Consider the following 20,301-nt stretch of genomic DNA (forward strand, 5'->3'; position numbering starts at 1 on the left):
GCACACTCTATTGCTGAGCCATAACCCCAGCCCCTTCTCATTTATCTTTAGGAATTCTTTATATATTTGCACTGTGGGTTGAATTTTGGTTGTATGTTGGAAATGCAGTCTCTCATTCTGTGACTTTTGGTCTCTTTATAATGTCTTAAAGTTCTTAAATATAATGTCTTTTTTTAAAAAAAACATCAGATTCAGATTCTTAGGGAGGTTTGTTATTGTTGTCAGGAGGGTTTGCTGAACTAACCTCACGTGAGTTTTTAACAGAAAGAGGCAGGTGATTTCTGTTTTCCATTTAACACATGACTCTATCCACTGGGTGTCCACCAATGCTAGGCCCTGCTCTGGCTCCCGGGAGGCATAGGTGAGTGAGTTCTGAGTGGACTTTGCTCTCAAAGGGCTGCAAGGCTCGGCATCAGGTTTGGTGCCAGGTTCCCTAGATGTGGGGGCCAGATGGGGAGTTGTGAGGGAGAATGGGATATGAGCCAAGACTTTTGAGGAGTGAAGGGGAGCATGTCTGGAGAGCTTGTCCACTCTAGGACTATCAGTTTTAGGGACTTAGGTACAAAGAAAATGTTAAACTCATCGGCTCAGATCTGTGAAGCAGAATGGTGTTGTCTTCTTTCAGAATGTAAAAAGAGGCCTAGATAGGCAGACATTCTGACCCCAGGATGCGTCCTTGGGGGGATCTAGGGCATAATGCTCTGCTTGGAATGAGCAGGTCAGTATGGGATTCTTGTTATTTCAGAAACATTTGCTGGTTTTTCACTAAGATAACCATATGTCTTTTTTATTTTGATGTCTTTTTTCTTTTTAGCACTGTGGGTAAAAGTGCTAAAAATGAGGCCAAGGCCTCATTCATGCTCTATCACTGAGCTCTACCCTGGTCCTGTTTATTTTTTATTTTGAGACAGGGTCTCATTAAGTTACTGAGGCTGACCTTAAACTTTGCAGTTCTCTTGCTTCAGTCTCCCAAGTAGCTGGGGTTATTGGTATGACTACTGTGCTTGGCTAATGTATTCTTTCTTGAGAATATTTAGAGAAAGAGACACAGAGCCTAACCCAAGGTCAGAAGTGGATTTCTGCATGCTATTCTTTGAGACACCTTCAGGGACCCGAAATCGCCACCTGAGCCCTAGAGCTTAGCCAAGTAGCGAAGGGTGAGGTAAGGAGTATTTGGAAAAGAACAGCTTAAAAACTTGAGTCAGAGCTGGCGGAGTGGAGTAGAGTGGAGTGGGCTTCCATGCAGTACCCAGCATGCACCTGGCTGAGTGCACAGGGAGGGTGACGAAGATTGTCTGGGCCCCTGCTGCCCCCACCTGAATGCACAGCTCTTGTTGGGCACCTTGCAGACCCAGGGTGGGCGGAGAGAGGTCTGCGTCTTACATGCCCCTTGTCTCTATGGGCTGTGGACAGACTGTGGAGGCTCTGAGCAGGGGACTGGCCCAGGTGCTTGTGGAGAGAATGACAGGGAGGGGACTGGGGTGTGATGGGCAGCGGAATACTTGACTTGTCCCCGGACACAGTCACACTGCTGGTGACATGTTCTAGGTGAAGTGAGAGTGAGGAAGGATCCAGTGTGGCTGGAACCAGGGAATAGGGTGACTGTGAAGAGGGATGTGGTCAGAGAGGTGGCAGGAGCCAAGCAGGCAGGCCCTCTAGGCCTTGGCGAGGTGGGTGGGCTTTCTCTTTGAGCGCCCTCAGAGGCGGCTGGAGCTGGATGTGACATGGCCTGATTTACACTGTAAGAGACAATTCTCTGGAGGCTGCTGTAGAGGACCAATGAGGTGGCTGGAGCTCTTGTTGTTGCCCCATCGTAGGGGGCATGCTCAGCGGGGCCAGGGCCCTGTGCCACAGAGTCTCACCAAGGCCTCCCTGACTCAGTGAGAGCCGTGCCAGACTCTTCTCTTATGCCGTGCTCTCAGGTGGAAGTCCAGCTCAGGGCCTGGGTCTAATTTTTTAAGACATGTTTAACGTAATATTTACATGATTCTAGTTACTTCAGTGCTTCTGTTGTAGAAAGCCTGGAAAGCATGGCAGTTATGAAGAACAAAAAAATAAGTGTAGCCCTAGTTGTGCCAGCTGCTCGCCTTTTGGTGTGTTTTCTATTTTCCCCCTTTCCACCCCCACAGTGCCTAGGGAAACCGGGGCAGCTCCTGGTCATCATGGTGCAGACCTCGTCCCGAGGCATGTTCAGAGTCACTGCCTTTCCATCAGTCCTGAACCCCCACCTGCAGGCACCGTCCAAGGTGCTGCAGGACCCAGAGATGAGAGCAGGCCAGAAACAATCAAGAGAAACAGCCTTCCTGAGCTCGACGCTCATGAGGAGGACAAATCAGAATAACCGCCAGCTGTGTGTTGTGTCAGAAGGTGGAAAACACCAGGGAAGTACGTCAGTCGAAAGAGGCAGGGAGTGTAGTGGGGTGGCCCCCTGGACAGGGGGAGCTGGGCCACCATGGGCTCTGACCTGCGGAGCCGGAGTCCCGCAGAGGAGTGCGTGCCTCCGGGAGCCTGGGTGTAGAGAGGTCGCCCTGGTGGTTTTCTACAAGAGAATTCAGTGGGGAAAGATGTTGGGAAGCCATGAGTCCTCAGAGTACACCATCCCAGATGAGGAGGAGAGGAGTGGGGGAGCAGGAGGGAAAGAAGAGACTGCTACACACTGTTTTCTGGCCCCATGCAATAATTATGTGCCATCAGTATTTTCTGACCCCTGATCTCAGAGGAGAACACACACACCAGGGTTTTTAGGGAAATGCCTGATGTTATGTGGCTTATAGGTGGTGGCATCTAGGCAGCCTTGGCCTCCTCATACACAGGGGGGCTTTGTGGCCACGGGCAGGCAGGCCTGCTGCTGTCCTGGTCCCCGCTCTCCCATCCCGTGGTGCTCACTCAGCCTCAGCATTTGGAGACCGGTTGCTTTAGCTTTGACTGAGGGCCTTTTGGAGTTTCTAGAGAGAAGTTTTGGGGTCACGTATCAGCCCCTCCTGCCATCCTCCCTCCCTGCCTTCAAGAGAGTGTTCTGAAGCTGATTCCTTTTCCTTTCCTGCCATTTGTCAGTGGTCCCACCGTTACTCAGCAGCCTCCCTTGCTGGCTCTGAGTCCGTCTGGCCATGCGCAGCTGAGGAAAGCCACTGAGTCCTGCCTGTGCCTGCCCAAGCTCGCCCTCCCAGCCCCACTAGGAAGCAACCTCGCCTTTTACCCAGACTCATCCTTGTGCTTTGGCGCATAGCTGCTTGTCAGTGTCACAGCCTCAAACATGACCTTGTCACCAGCCTCTCGTCTCCCTTAAAACTTAGTGAGTCTCTTCCTTGATGGGCAGAAAGTGGGAGCAGCCTCCTTTTCATGTGGTTAGGTGTCTTCTAATCTCACTAGGTTAGAAGTGAGAACCCAATTTTGCTGGTGAAGTAGGGCTTCCAGTCCTCTTCTGCTTCTTTTCTTTCTGTTTGAAGAACTAGAACAATAAGTTCTCAAATTGTGAAGAAGTGCATTTACCTTCCTTTTAAAAGCATGCTAATTGATGATCATCACTTTAATCATACATAGTTCTCTGCTTTTTGACGTAAGTCCAGGAACCTACAGAGCGTCAACCTCACAAATTCAGTTGTACTTTTTCTTTCAACCCCCACCGTGTTCTTTTTGTGCTGCATTTTGAATACAGGCCTGTGACCCAAAGCCCACTTCTGCCCTGTCTTCTCTCTGTGACTCTGCTTTTCTTTTCATGTGCTACTGAACCCTGATGACCCCTCACCACCAGGACCAGTGGACACTGGTGAGGCTTTTTCTGATTGGGTTTCCTTATGCACTTGACCATGTTGTCTCGGCCTCCCTGAAGCCAGCACTGTGTAGACCTCGTGACTCTTAGACCTCTCTGTTTCTATCTGCCTTTGTTCTCTCACGTCCCCCTTCCTGTCCCTCTTCATTGGTCCTCTTCTGTATTCCAGGATGCTATTCCAAGGCTGTCTCATCTCACTCTGAGCATTCTCCTACTGTGGTGCCTTCTTTTGGAAGGCGTCTGCCAGTTGCCTGTGCTCAGAGCTGCATCTGTGGCCTGGAGCTTTCCTCTGAGTTTTAGACTCATGCCTCCATCTACTCTCTGGCCCCGGCCTCGTGGACATCCAGAGCTCTAGGAACCCCTGCCTCCCCGATCTGCAGAATTTCTAGACTGTGGCATTTTCCCCTCTCTGTCATCCAAGTGTGAAGTGAGTGAGTCCTCCTTCTTCCACACATCATGCCAAGCATTAGGTCTGGCTGATTGTCCTTCCTCATCTGCCTTAAATGCCCTCTTCCTTGGTATATCTTGTCTCAATCCCTGAAAAACTGCACAGTTTGTTCCTTTCAAGTCTTTCTTTCCTGTGGTTTCCAGACTGACATTGCTGAATGGAAAGTTGGCCATGTCATTCTCCTGCCAGGGCCTCACGTCACTTCCCACCCCAGCACCCAGTGTCCAAGGACCTGGCTGGTAGCTGCCTTTCTCCCTCCACTTTCCATCCCTGCCTTAAAGCAGCTCTGGTGCTGCCCACAGCTCTCTCGACACACAGTGCTCCTCATTTCTTAGAGTTGATGGTTAGAGCTGCACTGCCTTATGTCTGGGAGATACAGGATACCAATCCAGGCCCCTCCCAGGGGGGTTTGGGGAACGATGTACTCAGGAAATCATGGCCAATGGGAAATCAAAGAACTCCTTTATTGTTGGCTGTACTTGGGGCCCCAAAACCTATACAGACCAATGGTCTGGCTAGGGGACTATGGAACTTGTGCCTCAGTTTCCTTATCTGTAAAATGAGAATAACAATTTTATATACAATGTAAGGTTATTGAGATATTCATTAATGGATCCATGAAAAACACCCTGTGCTATCTGAGTTCTCAGCAAATATTGCATAGTAATAATAAGGATTGTTAGGTCTTGTTACTCTGGCTCATAACTCCAGCATAGCACTGAGTTTCTAGTCACAACAATGGGCCCCCTGTCTTGTTTGATTCACTGTCTTTGGACCACAAGAAGAACTTGGATGTTTTATTCCAGATGAACTAGGCTTGTGCAGCCTGTTTATATCTTCCTCCTAATTCTTGCCTGGATTCTGGCCTGAAAGCTCTGAATAAATAACTTCCCTTTTGAGACCTAGTGTCATTTGCTATTCGTGAGTATCTGACTTAGAAACCCAGTCTCATGATTTAGTTTGTCTAGATAGCATTTAATCTTTGATGTTGACATTAAAGTCCAAAAACTTGTATATATTCAGAGAGTCACAAATCCGCCTCACTCACCGCAGGGCCTCCAGGTCAGAGAGCCATGCCTGTCCTGCTGTAGGGGCCGCCAGGTAGATGCTTCGGAGATGGCGTCTCGGGGCTCACAGCATCAGTATGCACTCAGGCTTTCTGCCCCTGCTGTCTGGGGGCTGCCTCTTCCCCAGCAGCAGCCCGGTGGAGCTCCATGCTGGCCCATGGCCTGTCACTGGGGACAGAACTTGCTCTGCTGGAGAGGCCCAGCTGCCTCTCAGGTAGCACAGTAAGTGAGGAGAGGATTGTGAGGGGCGCAAGGGAGCAGAAGCAGCCCCAGGGAAGGGATAGCATGGCTTCTTGCTAACCCCTGTGCTGTGGGTGGCAAAAGGCTATGAGGCTGCTGAGACCTGGCGTCAAAGCAAAGCTGAGCAGACACAGACCCCAGGATGCTAGAGAGGGTCCTCTAGGAGGGAGGATTGGCCTCACTGAGGGTCCCTACCAATGTGAAGGTAGACACCAGCTGCTCAGAGAGTGGTTCCTCAGATCCCGATCTACCTAGTCTCCTCATTCATGATTCTGCCAGGGAGCTGAATAAGGGGTTGAGACTCTCCTGAGTTTGCTTTGCTACAGGAAAGGGGAAATTGGCTGTGGGTCTGAAGTTAGGTTCACGGGACCTGCTCTTGTTCTTATTCTGTTCTTATTCTAATGCCCCCTCTCTTCCTGCTCCTGTTGCTCCCTGACTGCCTGGGTTGGCAGTGTAACATTTTCAGGTTTTTTTCTTTTTGATTTCTGTGTAAATGCTAACATTCCAAAAATAATAACTTCATAATACTTGCTTATTTAGAGATGAAAGCACTTGAAAATGGTTGAGCTTTTATTTTAACTTTGCACTAATCATATATTGGAATTTTAGACCTTTTGTTCTCTACTCAGTTGATAGATGAGAAAGCCTGAGTAATTTTGCCTTTGTGCCAGGTCCTTATATTTAACAAACTCTTGTGAGCCAAACCAACAGCATTCTCTTACATGAAGTACTGAAAGAAAGCAGAAGTGCACAAAACAACCCATGTCCTGAGTTTGGCCTTGATGTCACGCATTCCCTGGGGACATCTCAAACCAAGAAGGGCCACTGGATTAACCACTTTGTGTATTTCTCTTGGAGAAGGACCCTTGTTCGGGGTGACTTGTTAACTTTATAGTCACACTTTCTCTGTCCTGCAGTGAAAGGACAGAGGGGAAGGGTAGAGTCTGGAGAGGTTCCCAGAAGACTGGAAGTTTTAAAATGGCTGAGTATAGAAGGAAGGAAAGACTAAGGTGACTGTCAGGCTTCTGTCTTTGTATGATTAGCTGGTTTTGTAGAGGGAGTCCTCAAATTGTTTATGTGAGGGGCCTACAAAACATCCCTCTAGAGAGGCCTGGAAAGCAGTTGAACACTCCTGTCTGCAGTTCTAGAGAGACACTGGCTACTCCGGTTCAGGAACGTCACCCTGGACATGCAGGTTCAACATTCAGCAACACAGAAACCATGCTGGGACCCAGGGCAGAGCAACGAGAGCGGCCCAAGGACAGCACCTTGGAGAGGGCCAGTCTTCGCCATCAGGCCTGGGAAGCAAATTTGTCAATAACCCAGAACACGCAGAGGGCAGCTGGGGAACCTGGCCACTGCGGTGCCCTGTGTTGCACTGGGAGGGGCAGCCAGCTGTGGTGATGAGGGGCCATGACGTCTGATGGGAACTTCAGGAGCTGCTTGCCTAGGAGAACCTGGGGCCTGGGTGGAAGCTGCTCTTCAGGAGGCAGAGGATGGGTGGGGTGGAAAGAGGGTGGAGACTTCGGAAGGCTCTCCTTTCATGTTCCCCACCCCACCTTTCTCCTTGGCCTGTCTCTCAATGGGAAGACTCAGCACATTTGTGGAGTTGAGAGGAAGAAACCATTGAGAGAGGCTGCTGAGAGCCCCAGGGGAGAAAGGGTATCCCCTGCTCCCTGTACTCCCCATTCGGGGTAGGAGTGGCAAAAATGTCGATGAGTCAGATGGTCAGGGATTTAACATAGTCTTAAAAGACTCAGTGGTGTGTCAGCTCCCAGATGCCCAAGAGTTCTGATAAAATAGCAAAAAAAAAAAAAAAAAAAAAAAAGAAGTTGACATAGCATCTTAGATGTCCGCTTACATTAACATTGAGTCCTCACCACAGCTTCGTAAGGAGCTGTCATCCACATTTCCCGGATGAGAAGACCAGTGCTCAGAAAGGCTCTATGACTTGTCCAAGGTTCCATGTGCTCAATGGTCTGGTTGAACCCCCCAGTGTTGGGGCCATAGTTGGCTGCCCTGTATTCTTTCAATCCTGCTGGGCAGGGTGGCTGCCATTGCTGGTGCCTGCAATGCAAAAATGAGGATTCCTATAGCAGTTATCAGAACAGCACAGCACATGGCTCAGGAGAACACTTTGGTATCCTCCTGACCACGGGTAGAGCACGGGATGCCATAGTGATCAGATGCTGATGCACCACTGAGTTCATGGCCACATCCTTGGGCTCCCAAGAGGCCTGAGTGTTCTAGAGTCACACTGGCTACTGGACTTCACCTCCTCTCTTCATGATTCCCTAAAAACAGTGAGCAGGAGGGCAGACAAGGCTGTGGATTCATGTGCATCCTTATCCTGAAAGTACCTCATCTCACCCAGGTTGGGGTTGGAAGTAGGTTTTACCAGATGGAATTACCCAGTGACTACTACTGCATACACAGATTCTTGCAGGTAAATACCACGGACAGAGGAAGTAGTTTAGCTGAAGAAGCACAGATATCAGGAAATTAATTGTAATGAAATCTGCTTTTAATGACATCCCCTTAAAAGAATGATCAGTTGCTTTTTTTCTTCTTAAACAAAAACTGTAGATTCTGGGTAGACCAAAAAGGAAAGGAAATGAAGTAACGAGAGCACACTTCTTTAGGAAAGACGACTCCATCCTGGGAGCACTTCATCCTGGTTGCCTGGTGGTACCCACAGAGGCAGGACTCGGCATTCCTGAGATCAGCTCTTTCCCCAGGGTTTGTCACAGGGCTTGGGTGCCAGATGCTTACCAGATGGGCAAAGGGAGATGTCACTGGGGAAGCTGTGCTCCTTCTGCTTCCCTTGAGGCTCACTTTTCTGCACCCCCTTTCCGCAGCCTTTCCGCTGTGCTCACTGCCATTACTCCTGCAACATCTCTGGTTCGCTGAAGCGGCACTACAACAGGAAGCACCCCAACGAAGAGTACGCCAATGCAGGCAGCGGGGAGCTGGCAGCAGAAGCACTCATCCAGCAAGGTAGGCCAAGGGCCAGCCCCGGGACTCAGGTCCTCCCAGGCCCAGACCCCAGAAGAGCGGCGGGCACCTGCGGTTCAGTCTGGTCCATGAATGCGAGCTTGGTCTCTCCTTCATCATTCTTGTTCTGTCTTTTTCCTCATTGTTAAATAACAGTTGTTATCTAATAGTTGTTATTTAACAATGAGGAAGCAACTGTTGCCTGGTAGGGATAGAATAGCCTTAATGAGGATCTAAACTGACAGCAGGAAACATTTACCCACACACTGCCCCAGCCCCCAGCAGTGTTGAGCTGTCATGGTTTCCCTCTACGCCATGTAGACATGAAGTTTGCAGAGAAGAAAGTTCATGATTTTTTTTTTTTAACTCAACATTGATTGACGGGACAGTTTTTTTCCCTTTGATTTACTGTCTTCCTTACTGTAACTTTTAAGGGCTTTTTGCAATACAACATTGAATGCCAGGGATTTTGTAGTAACGGTTCTTCTGTTACTGAACATTGTGGAGTTCCTAGATTTTTTTATTTTCTTTTTGCATTACTATTGCTATTGTAGTATTATTTAGAGATGAACTTTTTTGCATTATCTAAAAATATTGGATACACAGATTACTTATTCATCCCGAAAAGGAAAAACATTTTAGAACATTTAAACTAATAAAAATTGAAGAAAACTTTTAATAGTATTGAAAAGTTTGACTATTTTTTGGTGTTTTGTTGCATTTTTAAATAAATAATCTTATATTCTCACTTAGGAGGTGTAGGCTCATTTGCTGTTACTACATGGAGAAATGTTGTCACATTTATATCTGTACTTCAGTGATTCAGCTAAAATGATGGCAGCATTCTTTGAACCAGTTGCTGCTCTTTCCCAAGTCTTGTGATGATTTGAAGCTGAGGACAGTTTTAGAAATCTGTCCCTGGTGAACAGCGATGGGGACTATGGGCCCTGCTGCAGCTGGGCATGCACAGCTTTGTGAGTCGGTGTGCAGCTCTGCCTGCTGTAACAGCAACAAGATTCTTCTTAATGTGAAACAAGTGAATTTCCAGCATCTTTCAGCACTAGCAATGACAGAGCTGGTGTTCGGAAATAGACGAGCAGCTTAGCGATCTCAGGATGGTTGCAGAGCCATCCATCGGGGTGACAAACCACATGTGCCTTTGTTTTCTGCAGTGGCAGTTTTATGGAGAAATGTGGAGGCCCTGGCTCAAATCTGATTCTTCTTTGGCTGAGCCGCCTCTGCCAGTTACCCACCTCCTGTTCGCAGGCCATTCCTCTATAGACAGGATCTTGGAGCAGCCATTTGTGGCAATATGGAGGAATCCCGGTGGAAGAACACTCAAGCATTGGTGTGCGATTTGGTTTCATTCTTAGCTTTGTGTTTTTGTTTTTCCCTGAAGATACCTGGGACTGTGGAGCCACTGCTATTTTTCAGGGCCTTGGAGATGCTAGGAATCTAACCTAGGATGTGGCACATGTGGGGCAAGTGCCCCCCTCTAAGCTCCCCCCGCCCCATTACATTACTTTTGAGGACCATTCTCATGTCCAGGAATCATGGAGGGGAAGATGGACCGGCTTAGAGTCCCTGTAAATGTCTGGAATGGAGGGCTAGACTTTTGTTTTTATCCTTCACACTCGTGGATTGGATTGACAGGAAATAGACATTTGTTGTGGCTGGTGGGACAACATGTGGATCTGATTGATGAAACTGTCATTGCTCTGTGCTTCCAAACTTTCATCACTGCCTTGTAAAACATGTGCTGAGGCTGAACTCTTTCATGCCCTAAAATTTCTGTTACTAAGATTCTCTGTAATCAGTTGGCATTTCCAGGAAGGTCTGGGTTTTATATTTAATGTTTGTTATCTTTCATGAACATCTCCTTCCCCCACGTCTTCCTGGGGTATATTGGAGGAGACACCCAATTTCTCCTGACTCTGCCATTGCGCTTCAGCTAGAGAGCAATCTCTGAAATCAGCTGATGAAGTGTAAACACGCTTTAGCCAGCTAAGAAGCACAAAGCTCACGCTGTTCTTTTATCAGGAAGAGGGAAAAAGAATGGAGGGAGAGTGTGAAACTGGATTAAATTGTTTGGAAATACAAAATTGTTTGGTACTATCAGAATTTTTCATCCCTTTTTGATTAATTTCAAGTAATTCTCCCCATCTCCACTTAGTTTTGTTTTCTTATGCTCACTCCCCACAAAACATCTTTATGAGGCTTTGTAGTTTCCTTAAAATAGATAGATACAAAGGAAGATATCTTAGAATAATATAATAAAATCTTCTCACAAAATGAAGTTAGAGACTACTTAAACTAACTGCATGGATTCCTTTTCTGCCACCCGTGTATAAATGGTGTCACATTGTGACATGTGCAGAGCCACTGATTGCCAGAGAAGGCTGTCCTGCCCTCCACACCACAGGGATTCTGGGAAGGGTGCCAGCACACCATGCTTTTCTGAAAGTAGGAAAAAGGATCTGAGTTCTTCCCAGAATAGATGTTTCTGTTCTGAGAAGCGACCACAGTTGTCCACAGAGCTTGGGTGGGTTTCAGTGCACTCCCGAAGCTCGCTGGGAATGGTGCTGCTCGGGCATCCACCAGCAGTGTGCTGGTAGACGTCTCCCGGGGAGGGGAGGGAAGGCTTGGTGTGTAGCGTTGTCGGTCACTGTGGCGTAAATACTCCCAGAGGCCAGTGCTAAGCTGCAGCTTGGAAGTTGGGGAAGTGTGTGTGCATTTGGCTTTTGAGCTGTTTTGAGGCAGCTCTAGAATTCCTTGATCCTGAGGGAACAGGGGTGACATTGCCAAGTCCCTGTCAGCTGGGCTTCTCCTCAGAACTCTGGTATTTTTGGTCATTAGTCCTGTCCTAAGTACTAAGTCAGTGTGTTACTCAGCTTCTGCTATACGTGCATCTGATACTTTGAAAGCGGATTCCTCTCAGCCCTCACTTGTTCATTAATATGGATTTGAGGCTCTCTCCCACAGAAACGCATACTTCGTTCTGTGTTGCTTCGATAGTCCTGCCCCTTTCCTCTCCTTGAAACATGACTCATTAAGCTACTCAGGAGCTGGTCTGTAAATCACAGGCAGCAAGAAGAGTGAGGTGCTTTGGTGCCAAGCTTTAGGAGGCTTCAGCTCCCTCCAGTGCACATGGCGGGATGAAGGTGGAGCCAGAGGCCAAAGAACACTCTCAAGTCCCTCTAGATTATGGAATGAGCCCAGGGGAAGGACTGAGACCTGGAGGGGTCTCTGCTCACGAGGCACTTGGACAGGTACTCACCTTCTAACCTCTTCTGCCGAGGAAAGCTAATATTTACCTCAACAGTAGTTGCAAGGATTTGATCTCATTCGCTAAGATTTCCAGGCCGGGTCCAGCATGTAGTCAACGCTTGATAATGGCTCATATTTGCTGTAATGTTTATCCACGTATTTCTTTGGGCACATATCTCTGGAACTCCTAAAGTATGTCCAGAACTATGCTAGCCATTGGAATCTGTTGTCAAACGAGGCGATCCTATGGTAGTATTTGTGTTGTTGCTGCCTAGGTTGGGCATGGGGCGTGAGGCAGTTCCTTTTGAGGCTTCGGGTTCTGATAGTATAGCAGAAAGCACATCCTGCTTCTGCTGTGCCCAGGATGCAGATAGGAGGAACGTCAGCTGCTTCTCTCTCAAGTGGCTGTGCCTTCTCTGGGTCCCCAGTTGCAGAGGCATTGAGGTGAGGGTATGTAATTGAGAGAGAAGAAGCAAAGAGATGAGGCGTGTCAAGGAGAAGGCTTAGTTGACAATTTTATGTTATTTTGAACTATTAAATGAGAAGAATATAAAGACATGTACATGTGAACCTGGAATGTATCTGCGTATCTTATTTTTCACACCAGGTTCAGGAAAACAGCATATCTAAAAACTAAAAACTCATGAATTAGACCTTCAGACACTGTTATTTTAAAATTATATTTATTAGGGCCCAGATTCAACACATTATTGGTAGATGTTTCCAGTAATGTGATGTTGTACTTTGCTGTTGTCATTATCATATCTGCTAATTAATCCTGTGCAGTGACCTTGTGAGGTTGGCACGGGCATTCCTGTTTTAAATGAGGAAATGGAGAGAGGGAAAAGGCTGACTGCAGGCCACGAAGTAAGGAAGTAGCCAAGCCACACCTAGTGTTCTTGGCTAGCACTGTGCTTGCCACACACACTTCTTGAGAAATCTGTAAGTCTGTGCTTGTTGGAGAGGTGAGCAGAAGAAGGAGACGGAGGAAAAGGCTCAGTCCTATTCTAGGGTGCGCTGGGTTGCACCTGCTGCTGGACCACGTGTCAGTGACTAAAGGGTCACACAGGGCTGCTGCTTACTTTCTGTGTCTTTGTACCTAGACTGGGTGCTAATTTGACCCAAGGATGATCGTGGGTCCTGTGTGTCTTTCTAGCCCTTCCCCCTGGTTACCCAGAGGGTCTTAGATCCCAAGATTTTGAGGAGTGTGGGCGGAAGGCATGGGGAAGGCCCTGTTTACCAGGTCTTCCTCACCGGGGTTGGCATCATGGGCTGGCCTTGGACAATACATGTTGCTTTTCCTCTGCTGTACTTTTCCTCTTATCCTGGAAAGATGGGGCTGAGGTCTCATACAGGATTCAGATGTCACCAAGTCCCGTGGCAGATGTGGTCTAGCAGTATTTCATGTCACTGGGAACCCCTGTGTGGTGCTTGCAGGTGATTTCCTCTTAATTCCTACCCCTGGCACATTTTCTCATTCTGAACTGGGATTCTGGCTGGACTGTAGGGCAGGTACCAAGTTCAGAGATGACAGGAGGTGAGGATGTCAACAAAGACCACGTCTCTGAACTAGTTTTCTCTATCCAGTTTCCTTTGATAGTTAATCTGCTTTTGCTCCAGTGATCCTTTAACATCTGTCTTAGTTTCCTATGGCTGCTGTAACAAATGACATAAAACAGCACAGATATTTTATTTTGCAGTTCTGAAAGCCAAAATATGCAGTGAGTCTTCCAAACTAAAGTCAAGGTGCCAACAAGCCTGTATTCCTTCTCTGGACTCTAGAAAGCTGTTTTCTTGCCCTTTCTAGCTTCTAGAATGGGCCACATTCCTTGACTTGGGCCCCCTCCTCCATCCTCACAGCCACGAATGCCCAGGGAGTTTCTCATGTGGCATCACCATGGCCTTCTCTTCTGCCTTCTGTTGTAACGATCCTTGTGCTTTCAGTAGGAAAGCTTGAGGTCCTCAGGGTGCGTCACTGAATCACATTTGCGTGGCCCCTTTGCCATGTGAGGCAGCATGTTCACAGGCTCCAAGGGTGCCAGTGTTCTGCTGCCTGCTGCCTGCTGTGCCTTCTTTAAGGAATGAGCTTGAGTGTTTTCATCCTCTTGGAGGAGAACACTCAGACCCCAGGGTTGAAGGAAGTCACCTGGGTCACATGAGCTGTGCTAGATGCAGGTCTTCTGTCCACCTGCCCATTGCTCCATGCCATTCTGAGACTTATATTATTGAATATGAAGTTGAATTTCCCATAATATTAACCTCTACAAAGGAATGCAAATATTTTAATGCCTGAAACTCCTCTGGAATTATTACACTTCACAAAGAGCCAAGAATGCTAGGACTGGACTTAAATTCCTCCTGAAATTCTGTGCTTTTGCCTTGTTGGTCATTCATGTGAGGAAATTGTGATTCGGGGGTTGCAGTTCTTATGGTGTGCTCTTAATGTCAGTGCTGCAAGTCAATCCACCACGTCTTCTGCTGACCTTTACTGAGCATTGTTAAGGATTTAACAAATTGAAATAGAAATTAATTTCTTCCAGCTTTGATGTCAATTAACTAGCATAGTTATACCTTCAGTCTAGATTACGCATTTTCATTTGTTTTTCTTTAATTAAAGTCACTATGGCAAAGGTTGAAGTTTTAATTAGTGTGGGGGCATTATCATATTAAGTTTAATTTAAACATAATATGAGCATGTTTTTCTCCGTAAATTAGTTTCCATTAAAGAGTACCCTAGAAGGAATCTTTAATTTTATTTTGAAGCCCGCATTTAACCCTAGGTATTTGCTCTTGGCCCTGGCTGCACATTAGGTCTTCCGAGAAGCCAGGTAAGTCTAGCCAAAGGCAGCAGTGGAGGTCCTTGCACCTTGGAGGTTCTTCAAAGTTGATTTTTAGGAAGAGATGTCATTTTAAGTGATTAATAGGTGATAACAATGGAGATTATAAACTAAGTTTGATTATCTTCTGGTCAAGAAAGAACAAGCTCATTTGACATTTGATCTTGTCAAAAAAAGAGTACAGCGTGTTGCAGTTCAGAGAATAAAGCAAATCCATTGAGCTGCCTTTCTGTAGAATATTCTGGAAGTTAAGAATTCACTTTCTGCTGTGGTCTTTTTGTGATGGTAGAAGCCACCCCACGCTGCCCTCTGGTCTCTGTGTACCTGCTTTGCTCTTTTGCACATCCCTAGGTCAGGGATAGCAAAGCAATGAGTGTGGGAAGGACACACTCCTGGCCTCTGGGTTCACTTGCAGTTATGCAGATGACTGTGGGACCACCCACCATCTCAGATGAGGAACCCGGTATAGGCCAGTGCCTGCATCCATTCCACTGACAAGGAACTGGGGGACAACACATTATAAGTGCCCCTGGAAGATGACTAAATTGTGTGGTGTGCTGTGGGTGGTGGTGCACATTCATGGTCCCAGTGACTTGGCAAGCTGAGGCAGGAGGATTGCAAGTTCTAGGCCTGTGTAATGAAACCCTAATCTCAGAATTAAAAAAAAAAAATTAGAAAATAAAGTGCTGAGGATGTAGCTCAGTGGTAGGACCCCTGAGTTTAGTCCCCAGTGCCAAAAATGGGGGGAGAGAGTGTGCTATATCCCCATGAGCTTATCTGTTTCTTATATAATTTGTCCAGACAGCTTCACTGTGAGGACACACTCAGTGCTCAGCCCGGCTCTTTTGCTGCCTAGACATAAGCATCTTGGTGATTCATTCAGGTCACAAAGGTGTTGGGAAAAGGGGATACTTTCTGACTTCCTTTCATGTCCATCGGGGGTTAAGGCTTAGGACTTCAAACAGGCTGAAGAAGCAGTATAGGAGTTTGCATCAGGAAGGTGCCTGGAGAAGGAGGGCTCACGGCGGTTCAAAAGAGGTTGTTTGGGTTGGCAAGTGAGGTCAGCATTGTCATGTAATGCAGTCACACTGGCCCAGCACAGCCTGGGGTTCAGGATGTGAGTCCTGGAGTTAGACAGACCTTAGGTCCAGTTCTTGATTTTTGCAGTATGACCTCAGAAATGTTACCTTGCCATCCTGAGTCTCTGTGTGGAATAGGAAATCCTGGCCATTGGTGGGCTCTTGGGAAGCAAGCCCAACTGTGCAAGGTGTCACCGCTGTTGGTGGTGGTGCTGAGAGTAAAACAGTGCTCACGGGAGTGACCAGTGAGGGAGCTGGGGCTCTGGTCATTGGCACAGCAGGAGGGTGGATACAGGAGCCTGCTTGCTATGGCAACCTCAGCAGCTAGATGTTTAGGGGAGATCATTCTCAGTTTTAGTACAGTCCTGTGTATTGTTGGATGTTGAGCCTATCAGATACCAGCAGCACCCCCTGGTTGTGTAACAATGGACATTTCTCCAGAAATTACCAAAAGTCCCTTCTAGGAGGGAATCACTCTGGGCAAGAACCACTGGCCTTGCTATTGGAGGGGAAGGAAAATGATGGCTTCGTATCATTTCCTGGTTTAGATTTATGCTCAGTAATTCTTTTGAATAGGGTTTTTATTCTCTCATGGAATACAATTTAAAGGATTCAGATGAATGAGTCGTGAAAAGTAGCCCTCCTCCTCAGCCTCTCTCCCTGTTTTCCTTCTCAGAAGAAGCCATGATGCCCTTCCTTGGAGATGGAGACTCTTTATAACATCCCCCTATGATGCTTTAGATCTAGGTGTCCCCCGAAGCTCCTGTGTGAGACAGTGCAAGAAAGTTCAGAGTGAAATGATGGGTTATGCGAGTCTAGCTGAATCAGAGCACGGGTCCCCCGATAGGGATTAACTGCTGGGAACTGTAGGCTGGTGCAGTGCCGCTGGATGAGGTGGGTCACTGGGGGCATGCCTTTGGGGTCTGTATTTTATCCTTCGCGAGAGGAGAAGTCTGTCTCTCTCTGCTTCCTGGTGCCATGTCCTGAGCTGGTTTCCTTCACCACACCCATCTGCCATGATGTCAGCCTCACTCTGCCCAGAGCAGCAGAGTCATTGTTTATGGACTGAGACCTCTGAACTTGAGCTCCAGAATAAACTTTCGTCCTCTAAAGTCGGCCCTGTGAGGTCTTTTAGTCACAGCAGAGAAAAAGCTGACTAAGACACTGCTCTGCAGCAGGCTGCACCTCGGCAGCAGAGCGGGCTTTTTGGTCCAACTCCTCTCCCCATAAGACTGAGCATACTTCCTGGCTGAGGAGAAAGATGAAGTCAGAGCAAAGTGACAAAATAGAGGAGAGTTGGGGGACTCTTGGAAAAAGGATTTGAGGAGACCTGGAGTCAGTGAGTCAGCGCCCATTAATTGAGGACCTACAGTTGCTAGGTGCTGGGGCTTGAGTAGCAAGGTTGCTGGGCCAAGTTCCTGTCCTATCAAGGGTGTCATCAACAAGGGAAGATAGACAATGAAATGTGCAGGAAATATAAGTAATACAGCATCTCACTGATCTCTGTGATGACTGATCCACAGTAGGAAACCCCTTAGGGCTTGGGTGGCTCTGTGGGTGGGGGTCCCTTGGGCAGGAGTATCTGGGAAGGCCTTTCTGAAGGGGCAAGTCTGGAGACCCTAATGTGGAGTGAGATCAAATGCAGATCTTGCAGGATGAGCTTCCAAGACAAGGAGGCTCAGGAGGGAATGAGCTGGGATGGTGTAAAAGACCAAGGAAGGAGAGGGCAGATGTGAGATCAGAGGGAGGCTGCTCGGGACAGGAGGAGCCAGGATTGTACTCCAGATGTGTCGGGAAACCATGGGAGGGCTTCACACCTGTGCAACATGTGATTTAGTTTGTCATTTCAAAGACCATTCAGTATGCTAGGTAGTGAGCAGACCAAGAGTAGAGGACCAAGAGGCTACCAGGAGATGGGGGAGGAGCCAGTTGCCCCCATCTGTGCAAAAGACCCTAGAGGCCTGGACCAGGAGATACTGGGAGCACACTACTCTGTTGAGCCTGGTGAGGGAGGGTGCCTGGGCCGCTTCTGAAGCCGCAGCTCAGTGCAGAAGGCTGGGCTGGAACTAAGGCAGGGTCGTCATCAGCTCAGGAATAACATGCACAGAGTGATGACTCCCTAACGAATCAGCAGGCTCCAGGGGCACCCTGTCTAAAGGGGGCAGGAGGAGGACCTGGAGAAGGGGTAAGCAGGATGCCCAGCTGCTGAGACAGGCAAACGAGGCAGGTATGGGTCCCAGAGCCCGAGAAACACTCCCCTAAGAGATGCTCAGTGTAGGGGCTACCTCTAGGGAGGCCGCAAACTTGAGGAGATTTTCTAAAATTTCTGTAATTGTGTTTACGCATTCACATTCAGACTATCTGTAGTTTAACTACAGTGTGTTATGTAACACGTTCCTTTCATTTCTCTTTTATGTTAGTGCATTCTATTGATAGTGTGGTGGTACTTGTGCTTTTCACAGTTTTCATTTCAGAATGATAAGGGAGAATGTAGCCATAGGTTATGGAAAGGGCCTCGAGTCCAGGGGAGCTGTACCAGGGCTGTGCTGGGGACACAGGGTGGAGGCTGGTCTCTGGACGGAGGGGAACCTCATCACTCCTGGCGCCTGCCCAGGCTGATGTGCAGTGAACATAATTTTTTAGTACAAGAAGGCTTGTACTAAAAGTAGAAGGCAGTAACTTAGAGCATGTCAGGAATGAGGTGGTTGAGAATTGGTCACATTCCTGGGTAAGTGGAGGCGAACTAGGGAAATTCTGAAGTTAGAAACATGACAGTCAAAATGAGTATGCTTTTGTGATTTGCCTCAGCATCCTGGGATCCCAGCAAGGAAGGCTATGGTTGGATTGATTCTGGATGGTGGATTTGCCATGCCGGTTCAGTAGGAAGAGAAGCTGCTGGAAAGCCAGGGCCCTGGGGGGGAGGCTGTGTAGAGAGGAAGCAGAGGGAGCAGGGATGGACTAGGGTGACACGGGAGGTGGGCCAGACTCCATATCCTGTGGAAGGTGAGGAAGAGGGTAAGTGAGATGGCAGCAGCAAACAATGGACAGGATTTGGGCTAAACAATAATGTTCTGTCGATGTTAAATGAACTGACTTCTGCTAGCTGCACTAGTTCATCCACAAGAAAGTCTTGTTCTAAGGAAATACATATTGAATTATTTATAGGAAAAATAATAGCAACTGAGTCTTAATGGTGGGACAGTTTATTTAGACTAATTAAAAAATACAAGAAAATAATTTAAAAATACAAGAGAACATTTTTAAAAATCTTAAAAGCCTGAAAAACTATCAAGATAGTATGCAATTAATGAGCCAAACTTAACAGGAAAATGGAACCCAGTAGGTGGGCCCTGGACCTTCCCCTGTGAGGGATAGTCTATTCTGATAATCTAGCAGAGTGTCACTTGTTCTGATGGCTTCACTGGGGGAAGGGGTGAAAAGGAGCACTCCCGGAGCACACAAGCTGGAGACCTCCAGGGCTGTCCTCAGTAGGGGTGAACCAGAGGTGTCCCCCCACCCCACCCCACCCTGCAGGCGCGCACATGCCCGCACACTTGCTCTCAGGTACACACACATCCCTGAAACCTGGACTCCCATTTCCGGGAGGGCATGGGAACCTCAGGCGATGAATTTGACTTCTTTCAAGTGGTTCTAAAAGTGATAGTGCTCGAAAGAACCCAGGAGAAGCAGATAGATAGCGTCCCTGGACAAAGGCTTTTGCATTTCAGGCCTAAATGCATTTCTGAGGGGTTTCCAAGAATAATAACCAATACATAGTAAAAGATAAATCAGCTTAAAGTGGAAGAGATCATCCCAAGTGAGAGTAGGAGCAACACAAGACACAGAGCCAGGCTTCAGATGGAAGTATAAGCATGTGTAGCTGTGTCCAGGGGAGGAGGAAGAGAAGCAGTTATCCAGAATGCAGCCCAGAGACGATAGAGGTGACCACAAAGAGACCTGGAAGGTAGGGAGAAGACCCAATAAGTTTAGCTGGAGCTTGAGAAAGAGAAGAGGCGAATAATGAGGCCAGGGTGATATCCAGACACAAAGTGAGCAGGTGAGACGGCATGGCCCTGGCCTGGCCTCTTCCTTATCTGGGGCCCCTGAGCATGAACAGCTCCCACTAGAGGGGACTTAGCAGAGTGCACGCAGATGGAGGGAGAAGAAGCAGGTCCTCCCCGCTGGGCTTGTTGCCTGAGAGCTCTGAGATCCCAGGACACATGGCATGGTAGTGATGGCAAGGAGAAGGTGCTGGGTCCCCGTGGAGAATAAAGGGCAGAAGAGGATGAGGGGCTGACCACTGGGGAGTGAGCAGCTGGCACCCAGGGGCACTGTGGCAAGGCGCCCAGCCCCAGGGGTGCCCAGGCCCACCCAGCCCCTGGTGGAAGCCCTGCAGTGGCAGCAGGCGTCACTGGCTGGTAGAGTTGGGCTGATCTCAGGACTGCGGTTTGTGTCAGAAAGCCCAACTGCTCAAAGGGATCTTTGTTCAGTCTCCAATTTGGTTGCTGTTTGTAACAGAAATTTAGAAAGACAGTCTTTTGTGTAACTCCAAATTTTTTTTAACCTCGAGTTTTATGTTCTCCTAATTAAAGCATCCAAA

At 47.9% G+C, this 20,301-nt stretch overlaps 1 protein-coding gene across 6 annotated transcripts in view; it reads left to right on the top strand.

Annotated features, from left to right (window-relative positions):
- Positions 1 to 20,301, top strand: part of Zfat (zinc finger and AT-hook domain containing) — a 175,582-nt gene that overhangs the window by 124,717 nt on the left and 30,564 nt on the right. For all 6 annotated transcript variants that reach the window (XR_013423768.1, XM_078016678.1, XM_078016677.1 and 3 more), the window contains one exon: positions 8,383 to 8,521. Coding sequence is in view for 5 of the 6 variants with exons in the window: in XM_078016678.1 (XP_077872804.1) it covers positions 8,383 to 8,521 (139 nt within the window). In the remaining variant the exon portion in view is untranslated. The remainder of the gene's footprint in view (positions 1 to 8,382; positions 8,522 to 20,301) is intronic.

Source organism: Ictidomys tridecemlineatus, chromosome 7, assembly GCF_052094955.1.
Source record: "Ictidomys tridecemlineatus isolate mIctTri1 chromosome 7, mIctTri1.hap1, whole genome shotgun sequence".
Lineage (NCBI taxonomy): Eukaryota > Metazoa > Chordata > Mammalia > Rodentia > Sciuridae > Ictidomys > Ictidomys tridecemlineatus.